This window comes from Cajanus cajan, chromosome 11, assembly GCF_000230855.2.
Source record: "Cajanus cajan strain Asha chromosome 11, NIPB_CcT2T_4, whole genome shotgun sequence".
In the NCBI taxonomy this organism is placed as follows: domain Eukaryota; kingdom Viridiplantae; phylum Streptophyta; class Magnoliopsida; order Fabales; family Fabaceae; genus Cajanus; species Cajanus cajan.
In genome coordinates this window covers 46,438,612-46,459,871 of record NC_138527.1, presented here as the reverse complement: position 1 = coordinate 46,459,871, position 21,260 = coordinate 46,438,612, and the positions used below count along the sequence as shown (strand labels likewise).

Here is a 21,260-nt window from a genome sequence, read left to right as displayed (position 1 = left end):
TTCATAACTATAATTTAAGCATGCACATAAACATAATATATTTTTCTATTTTCATAACTATTGCTTTAACTACATTTTCACACCCGCAATTCTTATTTTGTTTGATCTTAAAACACAATTAATTGAGGGTTTTTTTTTGTTTATAATTCATGGTTGGTTTACTTAGTGCATGAAAGGGCTATTCAAAATTTTTGGATAATGCCATATCTCTTTTTTCAATAACTTTTTCAATTGTCTTACTTAGCAATAAAGTATTTGGCCTTTTGTAGAGTACTTTGATAAAGGAATCTTTTCCTATGTACTAACATTGGAAAAAGATGTTTGTTAATTGATTTGCAATGATCGTAATAATTTGATCTTCATTATATTCTATTTTTGTGAGTTCACCCATCAATGAAAAAATATTATTATTTACTTCCATAAAAACAAAATACTTATAAAGTTGCTTAAGAATAAGGTCACGGTAGAATGAGTAAAATTTAAAGAAAATAAAATTTAAATGAGATCATAGTAGTTTGTCAAATTATAAAACAATTTAGATTAAAATTTGATCATTAAACTGTGTTTGATTAGTTGTTCATACATAGGCACAAAAATATAACCAATATAAAATTTATGTGTCTAAATTATAGTTTACAACTTAATTATATAAATTTAACTTTCAATTAAAAGTAAATTTATTATAATTATCATTTTATATTGTGATATTATATTGTTATTCAAGTTTTTTTTATTTATATTTTTATTATTAAAAAATAAAATGCAGATAAAAATAAGACTAATTAAAGTAAAGTACAATGCATAAAAAATATAATAATTAATTATCCCACTCTTTATATAGTTATTCATGACATTACACAAAAAAATGTTACATATAATGACACATAAAAAATATCTCTATAGATAATATATATATATATATATATATATATATATATATATATATATATATTAACATATAACTGTACACAATTTTAATATTGATTTTGAATAAGATTTTTTTCGTAATATATCAATATATATTATATTTATAGTATAAATAAAAATAATTATTTTTAGTGATAAATATTGTATTATTATAAGGTGAGTGTTATTATATGAAAGGATTTTTTTTTTTTTTTTTTTTTTGTATTTGGTGTTGTTTGTTTAGAGTTTAGAATTTATGATTTTGATCTAGTCTTACATTTTATTATTTTTTTCTCATTTTTTTTAATCCTATTAGATTTGTGACAAATGATTGTTAGGTTCAAGATTGTCAATGTTATTGAAATATTTAATATCTATAATAATATTTAATAACTTTATCTTTTATTTTTTTTAAAATAATGTTAATATTTTGTTAATATGAAAGGAAAGAAAATATATGACTTGAGATAAATTACCTTTTTAATTATCTAGTTAATTTCTATTCTTCTTACTTGATCCAAAGAAAATGGATATGCAAAAATGAAATTGCATCCATATAATTTCTTACACGGCATGATACATTGCATGAAAAAAAGTAAAAAAATAAAAAATAAAATAAAAAATAATAAAGCATGCTACATGGTCAAAGTCATGTTAGAGGTTATCTTATCTTTACTTAAACCCTTTATGATACACAAAAATTCACTTGCTACAAAGACATGCCTCATAATCTTTTTCTACTATTATACTAGTTAAATTAGCCTTAAATAACGTAGAAATAACAAGAATAACAAAGGAGCAATGATATATAGATTTTTTTTAAAAAATATAGATACCTATTTGAAACATTTTATTTTTTATATTTTTTTTTATCACATTATATCACCAATCTTATTGATATTTCTTTATTTTTCACACCTTTCTCAATTTTTGTGTCAATTAGCAAAATGTACACTATTTTTTTTTTTCATAATAAATGTTGAGTAAACAATATGGGTTGGACTTTTAAGTGTGTGAAAAGATGAAGTCTATATTGAAAGACATAATATCCTGTATAAACAATTTTTTATCTATATTTTTCTCTCATATATCCAAAGTATCATATACATACTTGCATTTATGATAGAAAAATACATACTTAGTTAAACATATAATTTTTTTCATTTATTTAAAAATTAAAATATTTTTATTTTTATTTCCTAAGAACTATAGTCAGTTTATATTTTTTGTGTGTGCATGTGACCGTTTGCCTTACACAGATATAGGATACGAAGCACAACGGTGTCGTTTCCTACTTTCCGGTGTTAGTAAACCTAGTCGGGCGAGATGGCGAAGAAGCGATCAGGCCCGAGTGGCGGTCGTCGGGAAAACCGAGTCGAACCATCTTCTGCACGAGTGGACTCAGCTTCCGGTCGCAGCAAACTCGTTGTTTTGTTCATCGTGTCTTCAATCATTGCTATCATCGTCACTTACCGCTTCAGGCGATCCTCTCAGTCGGAATATAAAGATTCGAATGTGTATGAGCAAGGCCTTGTTACAACCCATGCTAATTACCACCATGTACTCACCGTGAGTATCGCCCAAATCACAACAGTTTTTTTTTCCTTTTCTAGTTTTGATTTTAGTATCTAATGTTGAAAATTTGCAATGGATTAGGAAAATTCTAAGGTATCAGAAAATACCTCTCAGCGCCATTATACCTATCCTGTGCTTGGCTACATTACTCCCTGGTATTTTATTTATTTATTTTTTGTATATTTATTTTGAACCTTTTTGCATGTTCAATTTTTTTTATTTGTGACAGGAATTCTCGAGGTTATGAATTGGCAAAAAGGTTCAACTCAAAGTTTACACATTTATCACCCGTCTGGTATGATCTAAAGAGGTATGTACCTCTGACCTAAATGTCTTATGGTGTGTTTGAATAAACTTTTCTATAAACACTTGTAGGGGAAAAAAATAGGAAGAAAAATTGAAATTAATTTCTCCAGAAACTAAAACTAACTTATGCTTAAGTTAAAAATAAGATTTTGAAAAAACTACTAAAAAGGAGTTTTGACAAATTAGCTTAAGCTAATCTTAGCTTATAGAGAAGCTTATTTCATTTTTCTTTCCTATTTTTCTCTTAGTAGTGTTTCTGCAGAAATTTATCCATACAAATCCTTATTGAAAATGTTGAGGTGTGGGGTGGGAGCAGAGTTAAGATCTGTTTCATTTCAAACTCTCTTTGTGCCAGCTCATCAGAACTTTAAAATGTATTTTACAAGCATTCAAAAGTTTCTAGTAGCTTTACATTCGGGTTTCTTAGTTCTATATATTATGTATCCTTCCTTTTTATTTACTACAATTATGATGACTTTAGATGCCTTACTTTTGGAAATAAAACACCAGGGTTGATTTTAACTGTTATCAACAGCCTTCTTGAGGGTCAACAGAATTTTTTATATACTCACATATGTTTCTAATTTATGCACTAGGATGAAATTCTAGTGAATAGTTGATTATAAGTCCTGGGGTTTGTTATTTAGTGTGTTTTTATTATATTGCTTTATGGTTTTGCTTCATCAGTTGTTATTGCCAGCCAACAGACTAGCTTAGTTCTAGAGGGGAGACATAATGCTGACCGAGGATGGATGTCAGATCTTAAAAAGACAGGAGAAGCTTTGGTACAATGAATGAGTCCTCTACCTTCAAACTTATTTTCAGCTCATTACTGATAAATTAAATGCCTTTTTTATCCAAAAAGTTATTGCACTTGCACGTATCTTATTTTCATTTTGAAAGCTATTTACTTGATGACATGTAATACTGGATATGTAAACTAGAAAGTGGAGTTAAATTAGAGAATTATGTATAGGCTTGCTAATAGGACTGATCTTGGCCTTGGACTGGTTACTTATGTGGCTAACCCTCTTTCATGATATCATTAACTTGTTGAACCTAACACTTGTTTAATTGTCTTAGGATTCTTGTTATCCTTTTCTTTGTAACAGACCTCACTAAACCATCCATTTTTTATCTTTTCATTGGATGTAGATTTTGCCTAGAGTTGTTCTGGAAGCATCACCAGCAGTGCTGCTGAGGAAGGAAAAACTAAGGGACAAAGCCATTAATCTTATTGTAACAGAGTGCGAGTAAGCTTCTGATTATTTTTCTAGATGTCTCTTTTAGGCTTATGGCGTTATGAGAACAGTTATTTATTGAATGCTAGAAAATGTCTTGCTTTTGCTTATAAGCTTCTCATGGTCTCTTATTTAGCTACTTAGTTTTTTATTATCATCAGCGGTTTTGTCTCTTGGTGCCGTGTGCAGACGGAATTCTTGATAATATATTTGTAGTTCAGTTAGAAGTCAACTGACCAATCAATTGGTTAATGATGTTTAATGTTGTAATTCAGGAATTGTGTGTATTGTTGTACACATACCAATCTTATTTATAAAGTGAATATAATAAATGATAGAGATACTAATCTCTAATATTATGGAAACTAATCTAATCATATCCCTAATTTATAGTGAGGATAATAACCATAATATATGTATCCACAATATCTGTAATATATTCACAATATCTGTAACACTCCCCCTCAAGCTGGAGCATATATATCATTGCACCAAGCTTGTTACAAATGTAATCAATCCGAGGTCCTTTAAGCGATTTTGTGAACACATCTGCTAACTGGTCACCGAAGGCAGCCGGAGGCAGCGGTCGGAGGCGGCGATCAGAGGCAACGACCGGAAGCGGCAGTCGGAGGCGGCGATCGGAGGCGGTGGCCACCTGAAGAGACGGTCGGAGTCGGCGACTGGAAGCGGCGGTCGGAGTCGACGACTGGAAGCGGCGGTCGGAGGCGCAGACCGGAGGTGGCTATCGAAAGCGGTAGTCAGAGTGGGCGACCGGAAGCGGCGATCGGAGGCGGCGACCGGAGGCAGATATCAAAAGTGACGGTCAGAGTCGGCGACCGGAGGTGGCTATCAAAAGCGACGGTCAGAGTCGGTGACCGGAAGCGGCGGTCAGAGGCGACGACCGGAGGCGGCTATCGAAAGCGGTGGTCGGAGTCAGCGACCAGAGTCGGCGATCGGAAGCGACGGTCGGAATTAGTGACCGGAGTCGGCAACTGGAAGCGGTACTCGGAGTCAACGACCGGAGGCGGCGACCGGAGTTGGCAACTGGATGCGGCGGTCGGAGGCAGCGACCAAACGCGGCAGACTGGAAGAGGCGGTTGGAGTTGGCGACCGAAAGCGGCGGAGGTAGCAACCAGAGGCGGCGGTCGGCGGTGCGACGACCGGAGGCAGCCGCCGCCGGCGGCGGCGGCCGGAGGTTGCAACGAGGGCCTTTGCAAGAAGAGAGAAAAATATATTCTAAAAGAAAAGAACCTAAGCTCTAGATACCATATTGTGATTCAGAAATTGTGTGTATTGTTGTACACATACCAATCTTATTTATAGAGTGAATATAATAAATGATAGAGATACTAATCTCTAATATTATGGAAACTAATATAATCATATCCCTAATTTATAGTGAGGATAATAACCATAATATATGTATCCACAATATCTATAATATATTCACAATATCTGTAACATTTAACATGTGGATGTTAAGTGAACTCTAATCGACTTAACTAACCATTGGAGTGGTTTGTTTTTAAATCAGGGATATCATTGCCAATTATTCCTTTTTTCTTGTAATTTTCCCATTATTTATTTTACCTGAACATGGTTTATGGTGTATTATTGCTTTCTTTACACCGCCAAAGGCCTTATGTAAAGAGGTTCTTCCTCTATAGCAAACTCATTACCCATATACTGCATGGGGTATCAGAAATTGTTCATGGAAGCATGTATTCAGATAAATCAGAAGCATATATGAAGCACTTCCTTTCTCAGTCTGTTGTGCTATGAAATGCTCTCATGTGAATGTTCTTCTGCTGTAGGGAAATGGGATATGATGGTATTGTTTTAGAATCTTGGTCAAGGTGGGCAGCTTATGGGATCTTGCATGATCCAAACATGCGGAATTTGGTGAGCATTTGTTCCATTAATCTTGTCAATACTTTTTATACAGCAAAGTTATAATACGGAAGTCTGCCAGTGATTCATGTACCGAGCTATTAAAATTTCTTCCAATCTGTTGAATGTTTAAAGTTGCAAGGTCAGTCATTATGTGGTTATATTACATTACCATTGCCATTGCTTAATGACTGAGGTTGTTCCTTTTCCACATGGAACATAGACCACATAATTAAGTTCTCTGCAATTTGAAGCATGCCATTATGATTATTTCACCTTACCTGTAAGACAGTTTTGTTATTGATAACTCTAGTAGCATATATTCATTGCCATGGGAAAAAATTGAAAATTCATTCATCATGTTTCTGTTAGACAGCTTATTCATTTTGTATTTAGGCATGCTCTAGTAATAGATATGGTGTTTTCTTCTTTTCCAAATGCAGGCATTGCAGTTTGTAAAACAGCTTGGAGATGCACTGCATTCTATAAGCTCAGAGAAAATTAGTGGGAAGCAGCTACAGTTGATCTATGTTATAGGTCCACCATCTTCTGAGAAGCTGCTAGAGCATGACTTTGGTCCAAAAGATCTCGAGACTTTAAGTGAAGCAGTGGATGGATTCTCGTTAATGACATATGACTTCTCTAATCCTCATAATCCTGGTCCTAATGCACCTCTGAAATGGATTCAAATTGTTCTCCAGCTGCTTCTTGGTACCTCTGGCAATAGAGCCCAAAGCCTTGCCCCCAAGATACTTCTCGGCATCAACTTCTATGGAAATGATTTCTCCCTTTCAAGGGGTAATTCCTGTTCCTTTGCTAACTTTACTTGTTTGGTTGGAGGGGAACGAAGGAGGTTGGATTACCAGGGCAAAAATCCCTTGTATTTCTTCCTTTGAACTAAACTAATGGTTGTACACACATTTTGAGTGGACCATGAGCACCCTTATGAGCAATTTTGATACTTTGGCATCATCTTAGAGGACTATTGCTTTTCTTTTTTGGCTTTTGAGTTAAAAACTTAATTGTTTTGCATAGTAGTTAAATGTTGAGAGTGCAGATGCAGGTGGCGGGGCTGTTATTGGGAGAGATTACCTGGCACTTTTGGAGAAGCACAGGCCTGAACTGCAGTGGGATGAGAAAAGTGGGGAGCATTTTTTCCTTTACTCTGACGACAAGGATATCAGGCATGCGGTATTCTATCCATCTTTGAAGTCGATTTCTTTGCGATTAGAGGAAGCCCGTTCATGGGGATGTGGCATTTCGATCTGGGAAATTGGCCAAGGTTTGGATTATTTTTTTGACCTTCTGTGAAACCCCGTTTGTGTACTACATTTATTGCCCATATTAGTGTTTGTTCCCAACTGTTATGTACTTGAGTATAATCTAAATGTTCCTTTTGGTTAAATCAGAATTTCTTTTTCAGTTGTTCAGTTTGAGCAAATGCGCAGTTAGTTCAGTTACAACTTGCACAGATACGATGTCATGGCACAAAGGGTTGAGCAAAATCAATGTTTTAAGAATTGGATTGATGATTAAATTAGTGAAAGTATTTATTCATTGGTTCAACTGTAGTTACAGATAGTAATTAAATTTATGTTTTTTAATGTTGTATACAGTAGTTTAAGTAACAAAATAATATAAATTTATTAGAAATCAGGATAAAAAGTTATAAATTAATATAAATGACTAAATTATGTTTTATAAATTAAAAAAAGTAATCGACAAAATAATTCTTGTGTAAAAAAAAAAGAGAAATTTTATGGTACTCATCTTATTTGAGAGGGTGCCGGTACAGTTTTTTATATTTTATATTTTAATAATTTATTTAAATAATATTTATGATAATTTTTTTTAATTTTTAAATTATTTAGTCATTTTATTTTTATTTTATATATTTTAATTTATTTGTAATAATATTATTATATATTTAAATAGTTTAATTTTAATAGTTTTTTTAAGTATAATTTTATCTTTTCACTTAAAATTTTTGAATTTCTATATTTTAATTTTAATAATTTTTTAAGTATATTTTTTTTATCTTTTTGTCTTAAATTTTTTAATTTCTATATTGTAATTTTAATAATTTTTTATTTTTACTATTTATTAATTTACTAATTTTTTTAATATTTTATAATATTATTGAAATCTTATAATTTTAATCTCTATAATTTTATCTTACTTTTATTTTATAAGTATAATTTGAATTATTCTTTTTATAATTAAATTAATTTTTTTAAAATTTTTTATGAGTTTACATAGAAAAATATATTGAAATCCCTCAATCTTTGAGGGTACTGTAGCAATTAAAAAAAAATAGAAAGCAAGTCAAATCGGTTTTTTAACGGATTTTTACTGGTTTTGGATTGGTTTAACCAGGTTTTTTTTATTATTTTTTTATGCAATTTCAGAGATGGACTGGTTTTTAAAGAATTAATGAACAAGTCATCAAACCGATTGAATTGACCGGTTTGAACTTTAAAGCGTATTTAAACGCTTTTCATCGCAAGTGCCAAACTAAAGTTGGTGATTTTTGATCAGTGAAGAACTTTCCCTCTTTCATAACTCCTTCCCCTCCCAAAGTTAATGAAATCCCATAAAATTTTACACATTTTCTCGTTTATATGAAAACTAGTCATCAACAATAGACTATTTTCCTTAATTTTCATATACGAACTTCTAGTTGAATTTTGAGAATTATCGCATTTTGAACTATTTATATTTAATTTCATCCGCAATATTGTTATAATTATGAATTATTACTTGCGATGACAATTTTGGCTCGACATTCTCTCGGAATTACGACAAAAGGTTGCCCAAATATTTTCTTACATTGATTGTAATTCTAAAGAGTGAAAACGATGTTTTTATTATAATATATAATATTTTAATCTATGCATAAATATTTTTTATTTAATCATTTTTATTTACACTTTGACATAAATAATATTAATAACTATTAATAAGGGAAATGTGTTGTTTTCATTTTTTTTTTTGAATTTTCTTACCCTTCAACTACTTTTTACAACTATTCAACTATTATAAAATTAATGGCTTACTCTTATTTTTTTTTATTTTTTACTTTTTAAAGTAACAGTAAGTTACAAAATGTCTTATTTTTGTTAGTTAATAATAAAAATAGAATCCACTTACAAATAAAATGATTTTGTGATAAGTTAAAGGAAAATGTTGTATCTTTCAAATTTCAAACACCAAAATATCTTTCAACTTTTTAAACTTCTATATTTTGTCAGTTAATTTAAAATAAAAATAATAATTTAAGTTATTATTTTCAACTTTTAACCTTTCAAACAGTAATTCGACAAATGCAATTTGAAGGTATAACATATCTCTAAGTTAAATTATGAAGAAAAAAAATATATTTTAATAAAATATTATCTTTTTACATTTTGAATTATACATAGTTATGGTTTGAATATCTTGTAGTTAAATTATAAAAATAATTTTATTTTTTAATAAAATTTGTGATTAACTTTGATTGTTTCTTTTTTTTCATGTAGTTAATTAATTTTTATTATTTATTTCATTTATCATTCAAACATAATCAAGACATACACCTATACTCCGAACCTTGAAAATTATTATAGATTTAATATGTATTATCTAAACCTTCGATTTGAATTCATAAATATATCTAAAGTGATGCCGTATAACGAAAGCAATGATGGTATTGGACTATTTGTTCACCATATCACGAGCAAAGGCCTCAAAATACCATAATGGCTTTAGCATGGCGACATCTTATTTGAACATTCTGCCACAGCAACTAGCCATGAGACTTGGAAAACTGCAATTATAAAATAACCGGTTTCAAAAATCACTTGCACATTAGATGACAAATCATCATTTGAATTTTTTGAAAAATAAAAATAAAAATTACACTTGGATTATATCTCATGTAAAAACCAATCAGAGACATGTAATTAATTGCATGTCATGCATAAACAGAATTTCAAGTGAAGTGATTTGAACAAGTCATCTTAGCCATGCATGCACTGAACTCAAATATTAAACAATTTACTTACCCCACAGAAATATGTTTCTAGCTCCCATCCAAAAGTTGATTCCAAAGATAACTACTCAGCACCTTTCACTGTGTCAGCAATGCTATCTGCTACTTCCGAGTCACAAAGTATGTGTTGGTGCAGTTTAACAGTGCGTAGCACTCATTGTTCACAGAAATAGACCTCATGTCAGTGAAAACATCCGCTGTTAACTTTTCAATAGAATCACCAAATGTCTCTAAGTAATCATAATCCTTGGCCTCTTGGCATTCCTTTGCAGTTATAGCTTGCCATACCTACAACGAAAAATTAATAAACTTTTACTATAGTTTTATGACTATATACACTAACGAAGACATTAAGAATTAAGTAATGATAAAGAAATAATTAAAAAAATAGTCATTAATATTTTTTTTGGATTTTTAAATAGATAGATAATAAAAAAAATCTTTTCAAAATGAGCAGATAAAAAGAAAAAAGTTAGTTTTTTTTTTAATGAAGGACATCATTATTGCAGAAGTTAAAAAAAAAAAAGAACAATAGTAGACTATTGAGTTTTAAATGAAAGTAAATATATATATTTTATTTGAATATGAAATATTTTTTTTATAAATGTCTTTTTTAATAGAGATATTGTGCAATTAGTGTCCTTAATTATTAGACTCATTAGCAATAGGCAACAATATACATTCTATTATAAAAAAGAATATAGATCAATTGATATATAACAATTAAGAAATTTGTGAAGGTTCAATTGTAATTAGAGAATAACAATTAAGAAAAGGTATCTATTAAGAACTACGAAGGCAATAGTGGGAAGTAGAATATATGAGTAACGAATTGTTAAAAATTAATCCTTTGTCCTTCTTTCACACTTTAAAAAGTCTAAACAGTATTTTTGGATAAATGAAGCGTCTAAGACTCGTATATTCGTTTACCTGAATGTCTATAAACAATAATTTACAATGTGATTAAGCATTCAAACAAACAAGCCTTTTTATGGATAAAAGGTCTAACATTCTTTTTATTGTATATATGATAATGAATTTTTCTTGATGCGTTTTTATATTTTTTATGTATTTATTTAAATTATTGTTTTTTAAATAGCTTCGTACTTTTTAGAAAAATTTATTTTTTTGCTTTCTTAAGAACCAAATCTCATCAGTTTCTTAAAGAATTGGTTTTTTAAAAAAATCTTTTTTAGAAATACTTTTTTCTTTAATTTTAAACAATATCCATTCCACACTTGATTTTTCAATTTTGATTCCCTCATTTTATAAAACCTACAATTTTAGTTCCACTAACATATGTCAGTCGGTGGATTATTAAAATTATAACATAAATTCATCATTAAGTATACACTATAACAATTAATATTCAGTGATATTAAATTGTACTTTTATCCTCCATTATTATCTCTTTTTTTCTCACATTTACCATAAAAGATAAAAATAAGAATAAGATATTTTTTTTAAAGATTTTTAAATATTAATTATTATAATATTATATGATTAATATTACAATTTTAATGACCAACAAATAAACAAATTTAATTATACTATAAAAGTTGTAATGTTATCAAATTAAAAAATTAAAATTATGAAATTAAAAATTAGAGAGCTAAACCTACAATTAAATATTTTAGAGGAATAAAAATGTAATTTAGCTCATCTGCAAGACGAATTCTAAAATCCAGGAGTTTTTCTGTGGCATCTACAATGGACAGGTGCTTCCATTGTGGGTAATTTTAATTAAGCACCCGCGAAGTATAGAAGCACAAATATTTCAGTCTTTTTTATTAAAAATTAAATTTATGATATATTTCTTAACGTTATAAAGTAAATTTATAATATATTTCTTAAATTGTGGGACACATTTAAGAATTAAAAGAGATATTAAATTAGATAGAAGAATGTTTATGAAAGTATTTAAATTTAAAAAAAAAATGAGTGATGTGTAAATGTGAAATATTTTTTAATAATTAAAAAATATCTCAATTGATGATGTCCTTAAAAAAAAAAATATTGATACGGATAAATGTGAAATGACTGAAATCGGACCCACCAAATTTGGTTACGTATCACGTAAGGAAATTTTAATTCAAAGAATCGTGGAAAATTGACCAGTGAGCCAATACCATTAACATAGTAACAAAATATAAGAAAACTGAAAAATTTTCCATGAAACTACGAGGATATTTTGTGGAAAATGATGGTGATGTCATGTGAAGGAATCTGGAACCGTGAAACTATTAACTAGGTGGTTCTGACTTCTGAGCAGTCTCTTGTCCCCATAAATTCAAGATAAAATCTAAAGACGCGTTCGAGTAGGCCCTCCAATATTTTTTTAGCCTGCGGCATTTTTAATTAACTATATTTTAGTATGTATAATATATAATGTATAAATTTAAACGTGTAGTTTAACAGTAGGGATTATTCATGTTTAAACAATATCAGGAGTTTAAATCCTGTCTCATGTATGCACCGTGTTAAATCACTATTATCGACCCTAGAGGAAAGAACTTAAAAAATAATGCATAAATTAAAATTACATTAATATAAAAAATATATATTATATTTTAAATTTCTAATGAACAATTTATATCATAGTAAAAAAATATTTTTTTATTAATAATTTACTTTTAAAATATTAAAAATCAATTCATAAATAATTGTATAAATAAAAATTAAATTTGATAAAATAATTCTTCAAAGTTATCTCGTAAAAACAAACGACAAACGTTTTTACTTATACAAAGAGTTGATATCTTCCTATTCTTTAAGACATTATTATTTGGTTTAATTTTTTTTATAAATTTATTTTAAAATAAGGTTTTAAATAATAAAATATAGCTATTTAATGGTTCTATATTTTTTCAGCCTATGCTTTGTTGGAAGTGGAACAATAATTGAAAGGATAGAAAAGAATAAGAGAGAATTGATTTAATAGAAAATATGTAGAATATAGTGTAAAATTTATAGTTCTTTAGTAAAGTAGAATAAGATGAGAAATAGAGAAAAATTGATATTTTAAAATTATATACATTTAGATATACATTTAGATAAAATTATAGTTCTTTATATAGTTAATTTTTAACCTTTACTAACTATTTCAAATATACATTTAGATAAAAATGTGGAGTTGTTTTGTCTGAATAATTTTTTTTTGTGAAAAATTTTACACAAGTCCACTTACAAGAGAGTGAAATTAAATTCACATATATTTCATCATAATTTTCTCATATATTTACTTAAATTATCTTCTCTAAACACACCTTTTTTTAATTCTTTGATAATTCCCCTTTACTACTAAATCACCTTTCACTAAAGATTACATATATGATATTCAGTTATTACTTTTTACATAAAAATTAATTGTCCAAACTAGCATCTACATACTTGAGGTAATGAATTTTAAATATTTTCACAAAACATAAGTCATAGAAACCTTCAAATGAAAAACTCATACTAATGCAATCAATAAATAACGAAAATTAAGCACAACTAAAAAAAAAGATCTAGACACACTCAGGAAATTCAAAGTCAATAAAAGATTCTGAAAATACTTACTTCATCCAATCATCCTTATAAGTAGATATTTTTTTAGATTTGTTTGTCGAATTAATTTGTTCTGACTAAAATGCCCTTAATTAATTTATAATAAATGTTATTATACATTAACTAGATAAATTAATTTTCTCTCTTATGACAATCGGAAAATATGACTTTCACGTCTTAATTAATTAGGTAAAGAATAATTAAGTAAAAAGAATTAGACTTACATTTTTCAAATAAATAATATAAATTATTAACAAATTTAATAATACTAACTGATTAATTTTCTAATGAGTGTGAACTTATCATAAGTGTTTTACATTTAGAAATGGAAGCAGTATCCTGTATATTAAGGATTGGAAGTGGTATTCAAGTAATTACCAGCGTAGTCTTTATTTGTTTTTCTTAAGTTTACTAACGTAGTCACTTGTTCAACTTTTGAATGAAATATTTTCCAATGTCCACATTCCACTGTCACTTTTGAGGCTTGGCAAACAACATTAAATAATCAGAGTTTAGGTAAAAACGCGTTTCCGAGACCATCGTGGAAAACTTCAACGACCAAAAATTAACATTAATGAATCCCTTTGCAGCCTCCATGCTTCATTTATTTGATTTTCTATTTGAGTTGCAACTCATTTTTCTTAATTTGTTTGTTGACGTGAGAATTTGGCTTTGATTTGTGTTTTCATATACTTGGATAGAACATAGAAGTATATGATTTTTTAAGGTTGAGTTGAATCCATTTTTTTAAAGTTTTCCTTGAGCCTTACTACGGGTATGCTACTAATTTCCCTTGACTGCTAGCAGTTATAAGACAGGCAACTACCGAATTAATGTGGGAGGAGAGGGATGAGAGTCACGTTAGAGCATTAACATCAGCATAACCAATGTGATGCACATTACATTACCAATTTCGATAACAACATACGTCCCTTTCTCTCATTTAGTCCTATTCAAGCCTAAAGTTACACAACCCTCGCAGCTACCAATTACTTAACCATCTATGATCCATAATTAACTATATACTATTACTTAAATATATGTTTGATAAAATATTAATCAACTATCTTTTATCACTTTATTAAGTTGTTAATTACGATTTACGAGTGATTGAATGTTATGACATTAGACTATGCATAAGTAAAGTAACATTCGGTACAACAGAGAAGGGATTAGAAATGATGAGGTGCAACAAAAGAATCTTCGATCTTCTTTCCATGTTGTTGCCGAGTCCATTCATAAGGGAGAAGAAACAACGCGTTAGGCTCTCTTCTCTTGACCCACCCAAGGGGTTGGACCGGGCGTTTGAAATGGTCAGCACTCAGCACATCAAATAAAAAAGGATCACTCTCACTACCACTCTCAAAGACTCAATCCTATATACTAAACACTCCACTATTCAGGACCCACGTTGTGGAAAATTCACTAGTTTGGCCAGTCAAATTCTCACCCTTTATATAACCCTCTTCGTATCACCTTCCTCAACCCAGTCCTCTGTCTATTTCACACGCACCTTCACTTCTCTTTTGTGCCATATATTAGTACCTCACTTTGGCATGCTATAAGCTCCAAGGCCTTAGCTACAACTAAAATTAGTAGACCAATTCCATTGCTGTTGCTGTTGCTGTTACTTTTAGTTCATCTTCATCTTCACAAAATGGGTGAGAGCACCAAGAGGAAACACACTACTCTCATCCATGAACTAATCCAAGGAAAAGAGCTAGCAAAGCAGCTGAGTAACCTAATGGTTTCTTCTTCTCCATTGACCAATGAAACCAATGGATTGTTGGTTGAGAAAATACTTTCGTCCTATGAGAAAGCTCTCACCATGCTGAACAAGACCAACACCATGATGGATTCCAATTCTTCTTTTACAAATGGTGGGAGCCCCAGAAGCGAGGTTGTGGATCATGAATTTGAGCACAAAGCTGTCTTCAAGAAAAGGTAATGTCAGAAAGTTACCCAAGTTCTTGTTTCTTTGTGACTTGTGTCAGTGAATTGTTGAGGCTCATGATCTGAAATTTGTGGGGTGCAGAAAGACCATGCCCAGATGGACAGAGCAAGTGAAGATTTGTTCAAGAACTGGACTTGAGGGGTCTTTGGATGATGGATATAGCTGGAGAAAATACGGGCAGAAGGATATCCTTGGAGCTAAGTTTCCAAGGTTAGATAATAGCTCTTTTCTCATTTATATAAAATTAAACACTTTTAATTACTATTGACAAGCATGAGAGAACAATTTAGTTAGTGGCATGGGCCTTAGGTACCTGGTAACTGAAAAATCAGTGGCCATTGTTGCCTAATGGGGGAGATAAAATATGCATGTACAATGAGATTTCTCCCCCGCGCCCCCCCACAAAGTAATGCAAGAGGGTGTACATTCTTGTCAAGTGGAGACAACTTGTTGTATAGTATTATGTTGGTTGTGGGTTTGGCAGCTCATGTGCCCCATTCAGCAGTAAATGCAATAAAATGCAAATTGCAGTCGAATTCATAATGAGATAATAACAGGTCATTTAATATTCCTTTTCTAATTCTTTATTTTTGGACATATACTGTACTATAACCTTCGCAGCAACTAAAAGAATAAAAAAAGAATGTAGGTTTTTTCAATCTTCTCCAACTTCCTTACTAAGGCATAAAACAAAAGGGGTTTTATAAATATTTTTATGTTAAGAAAAAGAAGTTAATTTCTACTTTTTCCCAAAAATTGACAAAAGTGGTTTGCATTGCAGAGGATATTACAGATGCACACATAGAAATGTACAAGGGTGCCTGGCAACAAAGCAAGTTCAAAGATCAGATGAAGACCCAACAACAATTGAGGTGACCTACAGAGGAAGACATACATGCACGCATGCTAAGCATTTAAACAAAGCATACCCATCAAACATAAAGATGGATTTGAAGGAAAATCATTTCCACAATGATCAAAAGAATCAAACACTACAAGAGAAAATACAACAAACTCCAGAGGGGATTTTTACATTTGAAACAGAACTTAAAGTCAAAACTGAGGAAATGGAAACCAAAGAGGATATCTTCCCGTGGTTTTGCTTTTCTTCTCCATCATTTGGATCAGAAAACGAGGACAATATGTTACACGAAAGCATGATTGAAAACCATTTCATGGAAATTTTTTCTCCTGCATTCATATCACCAGCAACTTCAGAATCAAAGCCTTTCTGTTTGCCAGCATATGACTTGGACAGCACTGGACTATTGTGCCAAAACATACAAACCTCGGAATCTGATATCACTGAGATACTTTCAGCCCCGACTTCAGTCACCAACTCCCCAATCCTGGATTTGGATATCCTGCTTCATAAACGGGATTTTGACACTGAGTTCCCTTTCAACACCCTTGAATTTTTCTCTTCGTGAGAATTTCCCTGCATTATAGTCTGTTCCGGATTAAGTGGTGAGTCGTAGATCCTGACTATGGAAGGGTAATCATAAGTCATGTTCATAAATCAAGACAACGTAACCTCCCTGTCATGCAAATTTGGGGAGTTTTCCTTGTATGTAATAGGTCCAAGGATGTAATTCGTAAATAAATTGTAGCTGGATCTGTATTTTCTTATTTCACTTGTAGTTGGTTCATGTCTTTTGGCTCAAGCAGGATGGAATTTTTAAAGTGAGCGAGTTTTCATCTCATAGTTTTTGTCTAAAATTGTAATCAACATTCAATGTTGTTAGGATACAAACAAAACCTAAAATCATTAAGAATATAGGAGAAACATAGATTTATATAGTTCATACATATTCTATTGGAGTGAGATCTTTTGACATATCACCAATTAAACAACAAGATATAATACTTCTCTCAGATTTACTTTTGGTCATCATCCAAAAAGATCTTATATGAATTGTTATGCTTAAAGTGGACAATTTACACTAATGTGTAAACATATGTAAATCACATTTAAACTACAAGATATAACACTTCTCTTTAAAAATATATCTCTACAAACAAATACACAACATACTCCATCAAATGCATCATCTCACCAAACAAGAGAAAAAGGTTGTCATCAATTCAGCCCAACAAAATGACATGTCTAGTGGGCTCCGTGATCTACTATTTGCCACACAACAAAATGGCCTCTCTCTACTTGTATGTATGCATCATAAAATAACGTGGTGCCCCTTAAACCAGTTAGCAAAATATCTGTTTATATCTGCCCTGGTTAAGACTTAAGAGTCAAACAAGTTGTTCGAGTGATCTATCTGTTCATCATATCCAAACTCCATCAAATTGAGTCTCAGACCTTTCTGATCCAGGTTTTCAACTCAGCTCAATTTTCATTTTTTTTTTATTGAACACACATGCTATGAGTTGATCCTCTATTTATAGTAGTGTAAATCATAACCATTATATAAATACTTAATTAAAATACTAAATGGATATAATACTGATAGTAAATGCTCAGTGATTCCTAAGAAGGAATAAAAGTCTTTTAAGTTCCACAATGTATAATAACTTAAAGCCCTTCATCTTTGCAACTTCTAAGCCTTTATTTTCTAATATAGCAAGGGTGTAGATGGAGACTAGAGAACACCCATCCTTCTTGCACTTTTGACACAATCATCCAACATCATCTTGAAGTCATATTTGAATACGAATCCTTTGTCACAAAGCTTTGTTGAGACCCACTTGATATCCCTCTTCGGCCCATCTTCATGTCTGAAATGTAATTTTAACAAATTGAAAGTAAGAAAATTTGTGCATCCTAAGATTACCTATATATTTGGATAGCAGTTCAAAACTATATTTAATGAAAAAACACAGGTTCCAATACAGATAAAGCAAAAATTTGTGAGCGTAAGTTTTCTTTTCAATCCCAGTTAAGTTCAACCGTTTTCAAACACAAAAATCATTTTTAAATTTGCCTTTAATCGTGCTTAAAGTTATTCCATGGAAAATTTGCTTGTTTAATATCCGTTTTCATAAAAAATTCTAGCATTTAGTCCTTCGTGTTGGTTTTTCAAAAAGAAACCAAGGAATGATAAATGTAGCGATAACCAAGATCCAGCCACTTACTCTTGTTTCACCTTGAATTCAGGGTAATTAAGAGCGTAATGATTAGCCATCTCTTCTATCGAAACATAAGAATTTGCACACAAAAATCTTCCACTGATGGAGGTGCTCTCCATGCAGAAAATGTGAGCCTCACAGACGTCATCAATGTGCACAAGAGGAAGTTTCCCCAGCAAGTCATTTAGGAATTTGAGTGATTTGAATGCCCTTTCATTTTTCGTGATCGGTGCGATACAAGCTGCGACGCTACCGGATATAAAAGATTGAAGGGTGTCACCTCCCACTAGTCCTAAAGGGAGTGTTACCACCTCCAATCCACCACCATTTCCATCGTCTCCATAGCTCAGCATATGCTTCTCCGACAGTGTCTTAGAATAAACATAGTCCTTCAAATATATATCACACCCATACATTAAAGTCAAGTGTCTCTCGACCTGAGTTTCATCTCATTAAAATAAGTAGTATTATTTACTTTTAAAACTTAAATTTTTATGTCTTTTTAAAACTACATCTAAATTTTATTTTATTTTTTGGTCCATGGAGTATCCATGGTCGATAGCAGTGACTAATCTCCTTGCTAGGTTGGAGGCACCTCAAAGGGTGGGATAGCTGGTCCCAAGATTTAACGCGGCTGCATACACAAGGCAAGATTCGAACTCCTGACTTTGCTTAAGCGTGGATCAACTCCTACCGCTGAAACCACACACTTGAGGTTAAACTCCATCTAAATTAATGAAGCCCTTAACACATGGTTTTAAAACTTTTGCATTTTCAAAGTAAAAGACATAAATTAAACAAATTTTATTTATTTAAAACATAATAAATTAAGTCTCATTTTTTTAATAAAAATAGAAAAAAATTACAAAAATATCTTAATAAAAATTGAATTTAGGTCTTCATATTTCTAACTATCTATTTTTTTTTTCATCCAACCACTAGACTAACTCTAATAGTTAAATTAAGTCTCATTAAAAAAACAAAAATAATTTAAAAATTTAAGTCCTAAATAATAAAGTCAAGAAAAGAATATTGATTAGGAAGAAAAAAAAAAGCTTTTGTTTATTTGGTGTGTTGGAAAAATAGAAAGTAGGGAGGCGAGGTATGAGACGAAGGGGAAGAGTTAGAGAAGTAACCTTATAAAAAGGGTCATCACGAGGGTATCGATAAGCGAAGGAATCATTAAGAGGGGTCCAGCAAGTTTCATCGATTGTATCTTTGTAACTGTAACCACTTCCATCTTCTTTCAGTGGAGAAGCTGAAACAACAGACGCCGTGTATATCAGACGCTTCACCGTTCCTGCTCTCAGACAAGACTCCGCGATGCTCTTTGATCCCGCAACTGCGGCTTCAGTAGTATCCTTGTACTGCTATGCACCATTTTTAGACACTCACAGTAAATATTTTGTAACCCAAACAAATTCTTAATTTTTTACGAACCTGGGAGTGAGAGGTGGGTTGATTGACGAGGGGAGTAGCAACATGAAAGACAAAGTGGCAGCCTTGAATTGCGGGGCCAAATTGAGATGGGTTGTAAATATCAGCTTCAAAGAGATGCAATTTGGCTTGTGATTGTGGAAGGTTCTTTAGGAGGCTCACCTTTGAATCGTTGTCTGTTAATTATTGCAAATTCATCTAAATCAATTTTCACAAGACGATAGATAGCGAAGGAGAAAGAGAAAGTATAATTACTCGAGTCTCTAAGAGTTGCATGCACGGTGTAGCCCTTGGCCAAGAGCTTCTTGATGAGATAAGAACCTATGTAACCATTGCCTCCTGTCACGCATACCTTCACACCTTCCCCCATCTTCCTTCACAACCGATACACCCAAAACTCGATCTATGGGAAGAAGAGAAACGATACCTGCCAATTACATATATGAGAACAAGAGAAACAAGATAAAAATAGCTCTAATTAAGTATATTGAGTGATCTACATGAAGTGGGGACACTTACTCTCCATACCATTTAACATATATATATATGGTTCCTTGATAAATATCATGTCCCAAAAATCTAATTTTTGTTTGTGCTAATTTAATTTTCTTTTGTGAAATAACCATTCCATTTCTTTTAATTAGCTTTTTAAATATTTTCAAATGTTTTAGATGTTGTTTAATTGATTCTGAAAATATTAACACATCATCTATATAAACTAGTGCAAATTTTGAATATGAGTTTAATATTGTATTCATTATATTTTGAAATTCGGAGGGGGCATTTTTTAGACCCATTGGCATTACATTCCATTCATATTGGCTAAATGGTACTATAAATGCTGTTTTGTATTTATCTTCTTCTTTTACTTTTATTTGATAATAACCACTTTTCATATCAAACTTTGAAAATAAGGTAGCATTATAAATTCTACTTATTAGTTCTGACTTATTAGGAAGAGGGTATCTTATCCATTTTAATACTTTATTCAATGGTTTATAATTAATGACCATTCTAGGTTCTCCCTTTTCTATTTCTGAAGCATTTAATTTTGTACATAAAATGCTGCACAACTCCAGGGAGATTTACTAGGTCTTATTAATGCTCCTCTTTCTTTTAAATTTTAAATTTTGTTCTTTTAAAATTCAGCTCCTCTTTCTTTTATTAATATTTAATATTTCGCTCCTCTTTTATGAATATCTGGTACCAAATGGTATCAGAGCCAAAGAACAAAATTTTTTGTTAATATAGTATTAATATTTAAAGGATTTATATGCACCTAACTTGG

General features: G+C 31.0%; 3 protein-coding genes across 4 annotated transcripts; 2 read left to right on the top strand and 1 right to left on the bottom strand.

Annotated features, from left to right (window-relative positions):
• The first annotated feature begins 2,141 nt into the window (after positions 1-2,141).
• Positions 2,142-7,348, top strand: LOC109795677 (Glycosyl hydrolase superfamily protein). 2 transcript variants are annotated; one of them, XM_083066708.1, is made up of 8 exons: positions 2,142-2,475; positions 2,563-2,636; positions 2,711-2,791; positions 3,488-3,572; positions 3,943-4,040; positions 5,843-5,930; positions 6,362-6,716; positions 6,982-7,348. In XM_083066708.1, the coding sequence occupies exons 1-8, from the start codon at positions 2,233-2,235 to the stop codon at positions 7,227-7,229; spliced, it is 1,272 nt and encodes a 423-aa protein (XP_082922834.1). In that variant the 5' UTR covers positions 2,142-2,232; the 3' UTR covers positions 7,230-7,348. The 2 variants fall into 2 exon arrangements, with proteins under 2 accessions (XP_082922834.1, XP_020210756.2); XM_020355167.3 differs by having other exon boundaries at positions 2,144-2,475; positions 6,976-7,348.
• A 7,631-nt stretch (positions 7,349-14,979) lies between these two features.
• LOC109795960 (putative WRKY transcription factor 46) lies at positions 14,980-17,154 on the top strand. Its single transcript, XM_020355538.3, has 3 exons — positions 14,980-15,441; positions 15,533-15,661; positions 16,233-17,154. The coding sequence occupies exons 1-3, from the start codon at positions 15,155-15,157 to the stop codon at positions 16,879-16,881; spliced, it is 1,065 nt and encodes a 354-aa protein (XP_020211127.1). The 5' UTR covers positions 14,980-15,154; the 3' UTR covers positions 16,882-17,154.
• Positions 17,155-17,872: 718 nt separating this feature from the next.
• LOC109795961 (NADPH HC-toxin reductase 1) lies at positions 17,873-20,479 on the bottom strand. Its single transcript, XM_020355539.3, has 5 exons — positions 20,228-20,479; positions 19,976-20,148; positions 19,672-19,902; positions 18,542-18,924; positions 17,873-18,184 (listed from the first exon to the last, which is right to left on the bottom strand). The coding sequence occupies exons 1-5, from the start codon at positions 20,340-20,342 to the stop codon at positions 18,049-18,051; spliced, it is 1,038 nt and encodes a 345-aa protein (XP_020211128.1). The 5' UTR covers positions 20,343-20,479; the 3' UTR covers positions 17,873-18,048.
• Positions 20,480-21,260: the final 781 nt, after the last annotated feature.

Coding starts and splice junctions, on each gene's coding strand:
- LOC109795677 (XM_020355167.3), top strand. CDS start 2,233: ATGGCGAAGAAGCGATCAGGCCCGAGTGGCGGTCGTCGGGAAAACCGA. Junction 2,476..2,562: donor ATTACCACCATGTACTCACC/GTGAGTATCGCC, acceptor GCAATGGATTAG/GAAAATTCTAAGGTATCAGA. Junction 2,792..3,487: donor GTCTGGTATGATCTAAAGAG/GTATGTACCTCT, acceptor TGTTATTGCCAG/CCAACAGACTAGCTTAGTTC.
- LOC109795960 (XM_020355538.3), top strand. CDS start 15,155: ATGGGTGAGAGCACCAAGAGGAAACACACTACTCTCATCCATGAACTA. Junction 15,442..15,532: donor AAAGCTGTCTTCAAGAAAAG/GTAATGTCAGAA, acceptor TGTGGGGTGCAG/AAAGACCATGCCCAGATGGA. Junction 15,662..16,232: donor CTTGGAGCTAAGTTTCCAAG/GTTAGATAATAG, acceptor TTTGCATTGCAG/AGGATATTACAGATGCACAC.
- LOC109795961 (XM_020355539.3), bottom strand. CDS start 20,342: ATGGGGGAAGGTGTGAAGGTATGCGTGACAGGAGGCAATGGTTACATA. Junction 19,903..19,975: donor AACCCACCTCTCACTCCCAG/GTTCGTAAAAAA, acceptor GGTGCATAGCAG/TACAAGGATACTACTGAAGC. Junction 18,925..19,671: donor GTGATGACCCTTTTTATAAG/GTTACTTCTCTA, acceptor ATATATTTGAAG/GACTATGTTTATTCTAAGAC.